The sequence below is a fragment of the Callorhinchus milii genome, unplaced genomic scaffold, assembly GCF_018977255.1.
Source record: "Callorhinchus milii isolate IMCB2004 unplaced genomic scaffold, IMCB_Cmil_1.0 Scaffold9, whole genome shotgun sequence".
Taxonomy (NCBI): domain Eukaryota; kingdom Metazoa; phylum Chordata; class Chondrichthyes; order Chimaeriformes; family Callorhinchidae; genus Callorhinchus; species Callorhinchus milii.
In genome coordinates this window covers 660,895-676,120 of record NW_024704750.1, presented here as the reverse complement: position 1 = coordinate 676,120, position 15,226 = coordinate 660,895, and the positions used below count along the sequence as shown (strand labels likewise).

At 37.7% G+C, this 15,226-nt stretch overlaps 2 protein-coding genes across 2 annotated transcripts in view; one reads left to right on the top strand and one right to left on the bottom strand.

The window, feature by feature from the left end:
- tc2n (tandem C2 domains, nuclear) overlaps positions 1-1,503 on the top strand; it is a 32,707-nt gene extending 31,204 nt beyond the window's left edge. The window contains exon 13 of the mRNA XM_042337859.1: positions 594-1,503. Within this exon, the coding sequence (XP_042193793.1) occupies positions 594-602 (9 nt within the window). The 3' untranslated portion in view covers positions 603-1,503. The remainder of the gene's footprint in view (positions 1-593) is intronic.
- The window catches only part of LOC103188496 (cation channel sperm-associated protein subunit beta), a 29,430-nt gene continuing 15,273 nt past the window's right edge, over positions 1,070-15,226 (bottom strand). The window contains exons 15-24 of the mRNA XM_042338099.1: positions 14,464-14,615; positions 12,900-13,054; positions 9,280-9,467; positions 7,919-8,242; positions 5,329-5,453; positions 4,426-4,623; positions 3,512-3,622; positions 2,941-3,051; positions 1,530-1,671; positions 1,070-1,191 (exon numbers count right to left, since the gene is read on the bottom strand). Of these exons, the coding sequence (XP_042194033.1) occupies positions 1,070-1,191; positions 1,530-1,671; positions 2,941-3,051; positions 3,512-3,622; positions 4,426-4,623; positions 5,329-5,453; positions 7,919-8,242; positions 9,280-9,467; positions 12,900-13,054; positions 14,464-14,615 (1,628 nt within the window). The remainder of the gene's footprint in view (positions 1,192-1,529; positions 1,672-2,940; positions 3,052-3,511; positions 3,623-4,425; positions 4,624-5,328; positions 5,454-7,918; positions 8,243-9,279; positions 9,468-12,899; positions 13,055-14,463; positions 14,616-15,226) is intronic.

Genomic DNA, 15,226 nt, shown 5'->3' with positions numbered 1-15,226 from the left:
ATACTGATTAAAGTCTGAAATGGAAAAGCCATTGGCGGGTCCTCAACATATATCTGAAAGATTTAAAAAAAAGAAAAATTAAGTTTCATTAATGAAAACCACAGTACAATATTATATTACTGGTTATATTTTGCTGGTTACATTGAATTGGTTTTGAAATATTGTAATTCAACTAATTCTGACGTATATACAATCTGATGAGGCAGAGTCATTTGTATTTTTCAAGTCAAGATATATCTGATAAATATTTAATTTACTGGTGTGGCACTTCGAGTTCTGAACAAATATACTGACATTTTCATATTATCTGAACTGGGTCTGACGAAGCGTTGTGGACCCGAAACGTTGACTCACTCTCCTTTCCCCATAGATGCTGCCTGACCTGCTGAGTGTTTCCAGTGACTTCTATTTTTGTTCTAGTACAATTCATGTTACTACCATATATTCTTATGTGAAACAAAATACACATCGGCAAAATGCAATAATTTATATAAATTTGCCACATGTAACTTTTTTTAAAAAAGTTAATTTTCATTAACTAAGTAATAAAATGCAAAATTCATAAATTTTAATTTAGTGTTTTTTTTCTCCAGATGAAATAGCAATACTACCTGAAATTCCTCAACAAGCTCACAGAATGACACTCCAGGAATAACCGTTACTCTGAAATGATACAGTTCAGAACCCTGCATTGTAGGTAAACAAACTGTTAGATAATAATAATAATCCTTACATCTCATATAGCATCTTTCATGTCAGGTGGATGTCTCAAAATGCTTCACAGGATATACTGTAAAGTGTAGTGACTAGCTTGTAGGTTAATGCAGTAACCGATGTTGTGTAACCAGCCAGAACACTCCCTTAGAAGTCCTGACATTGGGCGTGAAAACCACAACTTTCTGACTAAGAAACAAATGAGCCATCTGACACACAAACACGCAATCCTGTACAATAAGTGTATTCTTGTAAATACTAGAGTGAGAGAATACATCTCTATATCCATCCTAAATTCCTCTAATTCAGTCATTACTCTGATAGATTTACAGTTTTCTACAACAAAACACCTGGATTAGGTATACGGAATACTTACAAGCAATTTGAGAAACAATCCCTGTGCACTATAAGGAATGCTGCTGAGTGTGAGACTGAAATACTTCCTTAGTTTTTTCAAGCTTGGATCAATATTGTTACCTAGAGGGTAAAATAATGCTATTCACATAATTATCACAATTAAGCAATTCAACTGTTAAATGTTTTTATTAATTATTTAAAGAGTTGCTCAACATTTAAAATATTGTTCAATATTCACTTCCTTGATTGGAGCAATAACAAATATTACTTGATGTAATTCAGATTACAAGGTGCCATAATTGCAGATAGTCACAATAAACACTTTTTATTTCCTAACACTAAGCTGGTTACTCACTTCTCCATATAACTATTAGTCTACTTATTTAAGGATTTACTTTAAAAACACATGAATAACTGTAGCATGAAACTTCTTATTTGTACATGTGCATGTCACATACCAATAATTTTCCAGTTAGTTCTGTTGTTGACTTCAGTGATGGTGATAAAGTATGGAACTCCTAAAGGAATATCATTCATCCCAGGTCTCTTCATATAAAGGCTGATGGATAAATTATGAACTGGATACAGTATACTGAATACCTTCAGGAACAGGAATGATCATCAGTTATGATAGTAACCGATATTTACTATATCAATACCTACTTCCATTGACAAAGTACATTGAATTCTCAGGATTCTTTAGCTAAATTTAGTTATGTTCCAATTTTACAAAAAAATGGTTTCTGACATTATCATCAATAATAATATAATAATAAATAATAATCTTTGCATTTGATATAGCGCTTTTCACGTCTTCTCAACGTCTCAAAGCGCTTCACAGAATAGACTGTAAAGTGAATTGTCCGTATATTTGTGGGCAGAAACATAGTTTAACTAAACCTCCAACATTAGTTTTGAAGACTAATTATTGACTCTTAAATTATAATTTTCTGGTTGCTGTGTAAATGTGAAAACCCATTTTGAGCTGCGAAATTAAAACATTTACAGCATATATCAACAGAAATTACATATAAACTACCACTGCAAATCTGTCATTTGTTCCAAAAGTCATAAACAACAACAAAGTGACATTTGTAATTTTATAAACATAATATAGTTCTATTTTTCAATTGTAGAGATAAAACCGCTCAACTCTAGCTATAAGCCTTAAAATTAACTGTGAATCGGAAGATTCTGTGACCAATAAGCAACACTGGTAACAGAATAATAATAAACCTTGCATTTAATTTGGCACCTCATCATATTTTCGAGATATCTCAAACCGCTTCACAGAATACACTGTAAAGTGAATTAACTGTATATTGTATGGTTGAAACGTGGCAGCCAATTGCGCACAGCAGCATCCCAGTCAGTTGTGGAGTGGCCAAATTAAACCATTTATTTTTTTGAAGGGATTAGTAGCCCCGGAAAAATAATCCACCAATCGACTAACAACCGAGTTCTGACTTACTGCTAGATAAACAGAAGTGTGTAGAGTACCTCAATATACGCCCGTGTATAGGGCGCTAGTTAAAGGCAAGTTGTTGTTTTTGTTATTGGCAGTAAGGAAAATTGCCCAATGTTTTGCACTGCCCAGGAACTGAACAAAGGTCCTCTCGCTTGCAAGGTGAGTGCTCTAATCACTAAACTACAGGACGCCAGAATTAACTTCATAGAGTACTCCTGTTTGAGGCTGATAATTAAACAATACTGTATGATAATTAATGAAATACTGCTGTGTAGATTAACTGAATCTAGACAGTGAAAAAGATCAGCATTGAGAAATTGCACGCGCACATGTGGATCATCCTGGGCCTATAGTCTAAATCATGGTTGAAGTGAGATAAGAGTCTAAAGAAACCTTCTTACTCTCTCTCTACAGTCTGAATAAATAGCATACGAGGATAATTTCATTTCGTCTGTACAGCCACATTCCTCACGTGACATTTTCAAAGCACATTGTTTGTAGTGTCCAGATTCCTACAATTCAGGTGAAGAAAAATGTAAGTTAATTGATGGTGAAGAGGACCTGGGGTTGACCCTGGCTTGCAGTTGAGGTGAAGGTGTGGGCCAGCCAAATCTGTCTGTGGAGGTTGGATTTGAGCCAGATACATTCAGCAACATGTCCCTCTGACTTGAGGGAGCAGAGGTGGCTGGTAAACCTCCAGTGGAAGGACCCAGTGAGCTCCATGAAAACTTACTCTACCTGGAAAATGTTTTCCAGTGCATACCATATAACTATTGAATGACTGAAGTCATTTATCCTGCTCAATCTTGCCCAAATTGAAGGCAACTCCCTCATTTACCTCCTAATCCCTCCCTTGTGGCACCCAGCCGAGTTCAACTAATTCAACATATACCAGGAATTGAACCTAGGAACTGCTTGTTCAGGATGGCTCCAAGCCTATTTTAAATCTACCTTTTTGAATGAAGTCCTTACCTTTGAAATTTTATAAAAGTCTCGCATTCTAGGTTGTTGTGGATCAGCATTGTATATATTTTCAGACAAAGGGATACTTATTCCATACTTAGATGGTGGTCTGTAATTTGCCTATATAAGAAAAGGATTTATCTTACCATGTTTAGACAGTAGTATTATACAATGGAAATTGGAATAGTTATTGAAACAAGTAATGAATTTTGGCTGCCTTTATTAAAAAAAATTCAGGTCTATATAAGAGGTTTTTAGTTGCAATTTGATTCATTTTTCTGGGGGATTCTCAAGTACTCCAAATGCTTCAAGACACCATTCTGCATGAAAGGCGCTATATAAATTCAAGTTATAACCTAGTCACAAAATTGAAGCAAGAGCATACTTTCAAATTATAGATAAAAATATTCAGAGTGTAACTTTCTTTGACTTTTAACTCCTACCATCCTGAAGGACCTAGCTGAGAAGGGGTGAAGAGCACTCTCGTCATGCTCGTCCCTCTTCAAGGATGGCAAGGTCCCAATGCAGGTCAAGCTTACAGAAGACCTGTGTACAAAGGGCTCTCCTTATTTATCTGAGGTCCTGGGCTGCAGCGGAGAGACTTCCTACAACCCAAAGTCCAGGATTAAGCAGTGAGGTGGTTTGTGGCAAACATGGGAATTGGCCGCAGGAAGGGAGGGCTCCAGCCTACACTTTCCTTCACTAAGCACCCTGCAAGGCCCCTCGCATGAGGACCTGGATTAAGCAGCTAGCGCTGAGTAAGCCTGCAACTCGGCATTGGACTCTCACCCTCTCTGTCTCAAACCCTACATTGTAATTGTGACATATTGCTGAATAAACACTTACCTCTTGCTGCCAGTTCAGTCATACTGCTTAGCTAAAATTGCATATATTTACTTCATGTCTTAGTTTATACAACTTACAGGCAAGGTCTTCAAAGCCTTGCAAGTAGTAAAGGGAGGGCGATTGCAATTCAACCAATATTCTCTGTTGATTGAGATAGGCAGACGATGAATGATGTATTTGCCAGGTGGACAACTGCATACCAGGATAATGGTGAAAGAAGTCAGAAAACAGCGCAGCGATGCTCCAGGAATGTATACTAACAACGTTGAGTAACCCTGAACAAATACAAATGAAAAGACTTAATTAATTCCACAAATATTTTAAAAAGGTAAAAGGTAATCTGACATGAAGTAACTTTGGATGGGTTAATCTTTGTGTTCAGACACCTGGAATTCCTTAGGCACTTGCACTTGAGATTCAGTTAAAAAGGTGGTGGAGAAAATGCCCAAGCGCAGATAGAGGTCACCCTCCCAAATCTGATGACTTAGACAGGGCTATTATTATACCTCTTCTCAAGTGTGGTTTTGATACAGCCCAAGAACAAGATTTGTTGGGAATTATAATGGATTATCCTCATTCTTCCATTGGAGTAATCCTCTGTACATCATGAATATATCGAGCAACCAATTGCAAAAATTGTTGTCTGGTTGATATTAATAATAATAATTGCATTTAATTTAGTGCCTTTAGGAGCGAGGTAAGCAGGTCTGAACTGGCTTCAACGGAATGTCAGAATCGAGTCAACCCTCTCTGGCGGCCCTCTCTGGTATTTCAGTTCCTGAGCCAGGCAAGTCCACAGTACTTCAAGGCACTGATCACAGCACAGTCAGCCTAGTTCAGCAATAGGATTTGGAGGGGCAGACCAATCACTGGGGACAGGGATTCTTCCAAATCAGCTCCAAGTTAATTCTGCAAGCCAAAAGGTAATATATCATACACACTCAGATGCACTGTATAATTTGTGTCCAAAGAATACTTACTTTTTTGTAAAATAAACTGGTAGCGCGTATGTTTAGGACAATGGTACCAGAATCAATCCAGTACTGCTCATTCCGTATGTTTACCTGAATTGGATTTCCAACAGACAATTGAAATACCCAAGTATCTGGATAAGAAAAATGAAGAATGTATGAATTATCATAAAAGAATCAAGGCAGAAAAAATTGATTACTGCTCAAAATTAACTTATTTTATTCTTTAAATAAAATCCGTTTAACAGCCACATCTCACCCTTTTGGGGGTAATTCTGCCCAGTTTATTAGCAAAGAATTCAAACAGATAGGAATAGAGAATGGTTTATTAGCAGGAATGCATTTGTTACCATAACATGTTTTGAAAAATTATTTCTGCGCTGTTGGATTTGAGGCGGGAGAAAGAGATATCCATTTAAAGGAGAGGTTTGAAAAGTGCACATGATAGCGTTGGTTTAATTTTTTTTACCATAACAGAATAAGTACATAGGAGGCATTCTTGAACTTCCCTTAGAGTGGAAATTCAGATTTGACATTGAAGAGTGGGTTTCTGAGGAAGCCGCAGGTACAAATCTTTCAAAAATCACTGAATACTGGAGAGGTGCCGGGGGACTGGAGAAAGGCAGATGTTACTCCTACTTTTAAGAAAGGTAACAAAAGTGACCCAGGAAGCTACACACCACTAAGTTTGACACTTATTCAGGATAAAATCATGAAGCATCTGGACAGAAATAAAATCATGAATGATAGCTAATGATAATAATAATAACGTTCATGAAGGGGAGGTCTTGCCAATCTAATTTATTGGTTTTCTTTGAAATGTGACAAGGGAGCTTGATCAGGGTAAGCCTTTGGATGTTGTACATCTGGATTTCAGATACAGTTCCTCTTGAGAGGCTGGTACTGAAAGTTAATAAAGCGATAATTAGTAGAGGTATATTACAATCGATACACAAATGGTTGACCGGAAGAACCCAGAAGGTGGACTTACAGGGAATGTCATCGCACTGGGAAAATGTTACCAGTGGAGTTCCACGAGGGTCTGTTTGGACCTCTTGTATATGTTTATAAATGATTTGGAACTAGGAGTTGCAAGCATAGTGGCTAAGTTTGCAGATGACACCAAACTAAAGAAGGTGGTAGATTACGAAGCTGAACACGATAATTTACAGGAGGATTTGAACATACTTGGAAATTGGGCAGATCGGTGGCAGATGAAATTCAATCTGGAGAAATGTAAAATGCTTCACATGGGGACAAAAAATCCTGGGACTATTATTTGTACAGAAGGAAAATTAAATGCATGGAAAATGAAAAGGACCTGAGGTTCCTGATTGACAATAAACTGAAGCTCTCACAACAACTCTGTGGCAGTGAGTAAAGCAAACCAGATGTTGAGATGCATCAAAAGATTGATAGCAGCCGAAATAGTGGGGTAATCCTGCCACTATAAATCATTGGTGAGACCATACGTAGATACCGTATATAGTTCTGGTTGCCACGGTACAAAGAGGATATTGGAGAAATCAAGAAGATACAGAGGAGGGCAACCAAATGATTGAGGGAATGGAGGGACTGGACTATGAGGAGCGACTCAGTAAATTGGGCATGTTCACGCTGGAAAAGAGAAAATTGAGAGGCAACATGATTGCTGTCTTTAAGATTTTAAAGGGGCAAAACAATATAGATCGTGACGGGCTGTTTCAACTTGTCCAGAATAGTACAACCAGAAGACACGGCCTGTGATTGAAGGGGGGAAATTCAGAACAAATCTACTCAAACACTATTTCAGTGAGCGAACAGTAAACCTGTGGAACAGGCTCCCTTGGGAGATGGTTGAAGTAGGAAGTGTTGGTTCTTTCAAACACAGATTAGATTGTTTTCTTGTAGGAAATAACATTACGGGATACAGTAATAGGTAGTTCGGGACATATGTACATGCGACTGCCTGGAAGATGGAAGGCGAACTAGATGGATCTTGGTCTTTTTTATGTTCTAACATTTCTTATGTTCTTATGCAAGAGTGTTTCCACATGTTTGATGACATGGGAGCATTAAATCTAGAATATACTGGAAAGACCCAAGACCTATCTGGAACCATACTCAGACATTGAAACCCCATTCCACAGGGCACCAAAATTATGCCTATTTATGCATTATTTCCAGTAGATTGGGACTTGGCAAGGAGCTGTATGATACAGCTTGGCAATATTTTGTGGAAATGCGTCAACCATCGCTTACCAACCACTTGGTCTTGGTTCTCATTGATACCAGATTCATTGAATTTTTGAAAATATTAAATAATCCTCCCTCCCTGGCCTGCCCCAAGAAACAGCCCAGCTGGGTGTGTGGCAAAGTGGTCCAATGGGAGGAAAGCACTGCATTGGAGTTTTCCATAATAATCAGTTTAATTGTACACTGCCAAAGAACAAACAAAACATTTCCATCTAAAGTACTGAACAGGACACATTCAGACTTTGAACTTATGTAGTCCAGGCTGAAATGTCAATGCAATGTTCCGTTGAATGATATATTAAGGATACAAGATATATGCTATACTTAAATTATAAACAGATTTAATGTTAATCAGATACCTGACCTAATTTGGAGCTGAAGGCTTTGAAGGTAATAGAGACTGTATCATTATGATCTAAATGTTTGAGTGGAATCATTTCTATGCCGTTGATATCCTGAATCCTGGTTGTGCATTTATTTTCAATGATACGCCATCTTCTGCCATTTTTTATTCCAAAGTCATAAAGAATCCACATTCCTTTATCAAATATTCGTCGATCTCCAAGCACATCTTTGTTCGTGGCTTTTACTTTTACCCTCTTTGGACTAAGAACTTCAATGATCAGAAAACTGCTAATGCCAGGAACGACCACTGTTTTCTCAACATCAGATGCTTCAAAGCCAACATCTATTGAAAGAAATACATACTGTTGAGTTGGAGGTTTACAATTAAACAATAAGATATAAATCAGATTGATGGATGAAGAAAGAAGAGGCCCTTGTCCTATTTGATCTCGTCCTTCCAGAATATGCACCCTACAATTTTAACATCACAGCATCACGTTGTTTTTTAAATGAGTCCATTATCTTGGCCTCACCAACCCTTCTTGGCAACCTGTTCTAGTTATTAATTACTCCCTGGATAAAGAAACTTTTCCTGGTATCTTTCCTGAAATTGTCTTCTGCAACTCTAAACTTATGTCCTCTTGTTCTAGTGTCTTTTATAGCATGACAGCGCTATACACACTTGTAAGCGCTCTGGGATGCTACCCTGCATGAGGGGTGCTATATAAGTGCAAGTTGTGTTGTTGTGAAGTATTGTTCTGGGTTTACATCAATCACAGATTGCATTTATAGTGCCCTTTCATGTCAGGAGGTTGTCCCAAGGTGCTGAATAGTCAAGGTTGCACCCGAGTTGAGGCTAGGTGTCAAGAGGGGTGGAGGATAAGGGGGGTAGAATGATCAAAGGCACGGTCAAAGAAGAAGGTTTTGAGATGGGCAAGAGAAAAAAAAACACCATGCAGGAAAACCTGGCACTTGTAGGTTTATGGTGAGAATTCAAAAAAACTATTATTACAGCTCTTACTCCCACTAGCAGGTTTTTGATCTTTCTGATGCTATTGGGGAGAGAGAAAGCTGTCAAATAGCTCTCTCAAACTTGGAAGGAAGAAGAAAAATCAGAAGGTAAGTCAGTTTACATGTGCCTCATAGTGGTTGGTTACATAAGGTTGCTTTCCTAGCTTCTTATTTCAAGGAAAGTTACATCTTATATTATACAACAACAACAACAACTTGCATATATATAGCATCCTTCGCGTGGAGTAGCGTCCCAGAGTGTTTGAGACTTAAAGATGGGAAGGAGTGAAAAATATGAAATAACTCACAAAAAAAAGTACTGAACCCATTATTCAGTTAACAGATTCTATTATCCTGCAGTGTGCTTACCACCAGGTTCCAGTCTGAGGAAGATTGTTCCATTCACCTTATTCTCAACAACCAGGATATTTGAAAGAACTTTGGCAGTGAAAGGATCTGCATTGTAATGTTCTATTATGTTCACAACAGCAGCAGATATAAATCCAGGTATGTTATGTTTCTCATAAACAGCAACTATCTCACCCAAACCACCTGCCCTAAAATAGAAGTACTGGTTTATTACACAAACAATATGCATTTTGGAAATGCAACAAATTCTAGTAAAATGTGTTTAAAAAAGATATTAATATTGTTTTCATTTAAACATATTTGAGAAGTTATTACTGCTACATAAGTTATCTGACCAATTAAACTGTCTATTGTATGGCATTTTATAAAGAAGATTTTCTATACCGTTTGAAATTTAAATATGGGAGAATCCCAGGAGCTTAGGATAGCAAAATAAATGATGTGCAACAGATTTACATTTAACAGCACTCCAGACCAGGATTACTCACAATCCACCAAATAAAATTAGTCAATCATTTATTTCATGGCTATTTGTGGGGTAATGCTGTGCATACAACTGGCTGCCACGCTCGTCCACAAAACACACAGGAACTACAGTATATCCTGTGAAGTGCCTTGGGATATCCTCCAAGCAAGAAAGCGCTACGCCAAATTTAACCATTATTAGCATTATTATTAATAATACAGTACTTATCCAGTTCTCTTTTAAAAGGAATCTTTCAACACCTAGTTTACTGCAGGGAGTTTGTCCTGGAGGCTGGGAAAAAATCCTCTGAATTAATCAGTTATTTATTATATTATCCATTCATTACACAGATATTTTCTGGTATCTTGCTGTGTGTAAATTGGCTGTCACTTTTACCATAAGAACATAAGAAATGCTATACAAAAAAAGACCAAGATCCATCTAGTTCGCCTTCCATCTTCCAGGCAGTCGCATGTACATATGTCCCGAACTACCTATGTACTGTATCCCGTAATGTTATTTCCTACAAGAAAACAATCTAATCTGTGTTTGAAAGAACCAACACTTCCTACTTCAACCATCTCCCAAGGGAGCCTGTTCCACAGGTTTACTGTTCGCTCACTGAAATAGTGTTTGAGTAGATTTGTTCTGAATTTCCCCCCTTCAATCACAGGCCGTGTCTTCTGGTTGTACTATTCTGGACAAGTTGAAACAGCCCGTCACGATCTATATTGTTTTGCCCCTTTAAAATCTTAAAGACAGCAATCATGTTGCCTCTCAATTTTCTCTTTTCCAGCGTGAACATGCCCAATTTACTGAGTCGCTCCTCATAGTCCAGTCCCTCCATTCCCTCAATCATTTGGTTGCCCTCCTCTGTATCTTCTTGATTTCTCCAATATCCTCTTTGTACCGTGGCAACCAGAACTATATACGGTATCTACGTATGGTCTCGCCAATGATTTATAGTGGCAGGATTACCCCACTATTTCGGCTGCTATCAATCTTTTGATGCATCTCAACATCTGGTTTGCTTTACTCACTGCCACAGAGTTGTTGTGAGAGCTTCAGTTTATTGTCAATCAGGAACCTCAGGTCCTTTTCATTTTCCATGCATTTAATTTTCCTTCTGTACAAATAATAGTCCCAGGATTTTTTGTCCCCATGTGAAGCATTTTACATTTCTCCAGATTGAATTTCATCTGCCACCGATCTGCCCAATTTCCAAGTATGTTCAAATCCTCATAGACTCATAGAATTATACAGCACAGTATGAGACCATTTGGCCCATCGTGTCTGCATCAGCTCCGAAAAGAGCAATCCCACTGGCACGCTTTCTCTCCATAGCCCTGCAATCCTGTCCTCCCCAAATACCCACTACTTCTTTTAAAAGTTGTTATTGAATCGGCTTCCACTACCCTTTCAGGTAATGCATTCCAGATCCCAACAACTCGCTGGGTGAAAAAAAATTCCTAACCTCCCCTCTGTTTCTTTTAACAACGATCTGAAATCGGTGTCCTCGGGTTACTGACCCACATGCCAGTGGAAACAGTTTTTCCCGGTTCAACTAATCAAATCCTCTCAAGATCTTGAAAACTTCTATTAAATCCCTTCTTAATCTTCTCTGCTCTCGGGAGAATAATCCTAGTTTCGCTAACCTCTCCTCATAACTAAGGTCCTTCATTCCTGGTACCATCGGGTAAACCTCCTTTGCACCCTCTTCCATCTTTCCTAAAGTGCGGTGCCCAGAACTGAACTCAGTCTCCAACTGAGGCCTAACCAACATTTTATAAATAACTTTTGAATTCTATGCCCCTATTTATAAAGCCTAGTATCCCGTATGCTTTTGTAACAGCTTTATCCACCTGTCCTGCCACCTTCAGAGATTTGCTTACGTAGACCCCCAGGTAGGTATCTCTGTTTGCCCCCTTTAAGGTTTTACCATCAGCTTATATTGCCTCTCCTCATTCTTCCCACCAAAATGCAACACTTCGCATTTCTCCACATTAAACCTCATCTGCCACGTTTCTCCCATTTCACCAATCTGTCTAAGTCCTCTTGGAGTCTGGTGCTATCCTCCTCATCATTAACTGCTTTTCCTAGCTTAGTATCGTCTGCAAATTTGGAAACTGTGCTCCCTATATCCAGATCCAGATCATTAATATAGATCAGAAAGAGCAGTGGTCCCAATACCGATCCCTGAGGGACACCACTACACACCTTCTTTCAGTCAGAAAAGCAACCGTTTACTACCACTCTCTGCTTTCTGTCTCCGAGCCAGTTCAGGATCCATGTTGCCACAGTCCCTTTAATACCGGGGGCTTCTATTTTGTTTATAAGTCTCTTATGTGGCACTCTGTCAAATGCCTTTTGAAAATCTAGATAAATTACATCTACTGCACTACCTTCATCCACCCTCTCAGTCACTTCATCAAAAAATTCTAGTAGGTTTGTCAGACACGATCTGCCTTTAACAAATCCGTGTTGACTGTCCTTTATTAAACCATATTTTTCTTAGTGAGAATTTATATTGTTCCGGATTACTGCCTCCAGAAGTTTCCCTACCACTGATGTTAGGCTGATCAGCCTGTCGTTCTCAGGTTTATCCTTCTGCCCCTTTTTGTACAGGGGAGTAACATTTGCAACCTTAAAGTCCTCTGGCAGCACTCCAGTGTTCCAAAAAGGATTGAAAGATTGTGGCCAGAGCCTCCGCTATTTCCCCCCTTGCTTCCCTCAGTAACCGTGGATGCATCCCATCCGGACCAGGTGGCTTATCTATGTTGAGCATTATTAGTACCTCCTCTCTATTGATTTTTATTATATCCAATTTCTGTTCACACGCCTACGATATTGTGGTATTAGTTGCATCGTCTTCTTTTGTGAAGACAGTTGTGAAGTACTAATTTAGTACATCAGGTCCTTTTAATTTTCCATACATATTATTTTCCTTCCATTCAACAACAACAACAACATTACATTTGTAGCGCACCTTTCACATCAGGAGTACGTCCCAAAGCGCTGAAAATAATAGTCCCTTCCAAGATTTTGGAAGTTTACCAGTAAAAAACACTCACTGCACTTGACAGCAATTACTGTTTGACATATATGGCACAATAAAAATGAAAGTTATTTCGGTAGTTTAAAAATACTCAATTACCTCATCTTCAAACTTTTTCCAACATGAAATTCAGAAAAGTGTCTAACATGCACATTGAATGCCAATGGTTTCAAGGTAGTGAATTCATGAAATACTGCTTGCTTGTCAGTGAGAAACTGGAGTGCAAGAATACTGTCAAAGCCTGTGTCATCAGCCTGGGTAAGAATTAAATAAGTAATAATTAAGGAGCGCAAATTACCTTCAATAAAAAAGAAATGATTGAAATACACAGTAAGCCAATCTGTAACAAAGGGGATAGGTTAATATTTCAGCGATCACTTTATACCTAACTTGGTAACATTAGTAAAATATTTACAATACTATTGTACATAGCATAATTGTTTACACATGGCAGATCTAATTCAGAATGATTTATGGAATTAACAATCTATAAAAATCATTGATTATTTACAAAATTAAAGGCACCTGTAAATCTGTCTATACATATGCGTTTCCACAGTTTACACATAGCATACAATAAATCCCAGTGATTTTATTTTACTGGAGCAGGTCTGACTCACCATATCAGTCCTAAGCTAATTCCTTCAGTTTTCAAGAATGGTCACACCAATGTCTTTTTTTTCTATCGTATACAGGTCCATCATTTGTTTTTTAAAATTTTCTTCCTGTTTCTCCCTTTCATTTCTACTAAATGACCTTATTATTAAATGAACTTATTAATAAATGACCTTATTACTAAATTATTGACCTTATTACTACATCATCTTATTACTAAATGCTTTACTAAATGACCTGATTACTAAATAACTTTATTACTAAATGACCTTATTATTAAACGACATTAATCAATGACCTTATTACTAAATGACCTTATTGCTATATGACCTTATTACTTAATTGAAATTAATTTAAAAAATACACCATGCAGTAGAGGCTGACGAAGATGGAACAGGAAGCCTGGCTGGTTTTGGCCCCTCAACCCTGGGAAAATCAGGGCCAATTGACCTTCCATGCAACCCACGATTAACCAGAATTCAAACTCAAAACCTCTAAATTGCAGGAAAACATTAATGGGGTTACCCCATTAAGCTCTCACACAATGTTAACACTCTGCTGCACTCATCATCTTGAATCCTGGGCCACTCATTGGGAAATGATGGTGGGTGTTCTCAAGTACAGTATTATGGCACTGGATGACTCAAGAGGGGAACTTGAAGTTATTGATTGGATGATACATGGGCATCAGTCCCAATTGTTTATTCTCATCAATATTTGAGGGTTGAGATAGATGCCAAACTGCTTGAACATTCCACAGGACCCGAGAAGGAGTGAATGTTACTCTGGGCGTTTAAAACATTTGTCCAAATAGTTCTTCATCAATCCACACTCAAATTCCATGACAGTCTTTTCATGATCTTTGTTGAGCTACCAAGATACAAGAACTACTCTTCTCATTAAAAAGTGCATACCCCTTTGGATCAAATTTCATTGCATAGCCCACATTTAATCTCTTAAGTATAGAACCATTAATAAATTCAGTGTCATATTAAGAAACATTTCAGTTTATGATGTGGATATGCTCATGAATAGCTTGCAAACTCACCTCTAACAAAGCATCAAGATCAATTGTTTCCACTTTGAGATTATTATTTAAAGGAGGATCAAATGTTATTCTCAACAAAGTTCCTAAATGATCGCAGTGCAAAACGGATCTCTTTTTTTCAAGTTTTCCAAGTGAAACGTACCTCGTTAAACCTTTGGTTAAAAAAATAGAAATACAGTGAATCATGACAATGCAGTTGAGTCACTGAGAAAGTAATACTAACCTAAATACAGTAATAATATTGTATATTACATAGAAGTATGTTTCTAGATCATTATGTTTTGATTAATTTGATAAATTTTGATTAATTAAGTTAATTTTGATTGTGTCTGGTTTTCGATTCACATGAACATAAAGCGATTCCACCCATCTGGATTGTTTGGTCAGCTCAGCTAGGTGTCTGACATATGCAGAAACAAATCACCATGCTTAAGAATATCCAAATCATACTAGGATTTCTAATCTAAAGGTCCTCTATCTTCGCCTAATAAGTCTCCTTCCCTTTGCGGTTACCTTGATAGGATCGCACTTCAGGTTGATTGGTCCTTAGGACCTCAGCTGCAGAAGCATGAAACACCACCCATCTGTTGCTACGTCAAAGAAACATGAAGTCTTTCTCCTGGTAGAACTCCTCATCCAATTTATCCGCATATTCAAACTTAATGGCTACATTCTCATTGCTTATGAGACACTGAGGTGGATTATAGTGTCATTTTTCTTTTTATAATAACATTCACTTTAATTTCTAAGCAAATATATTTTT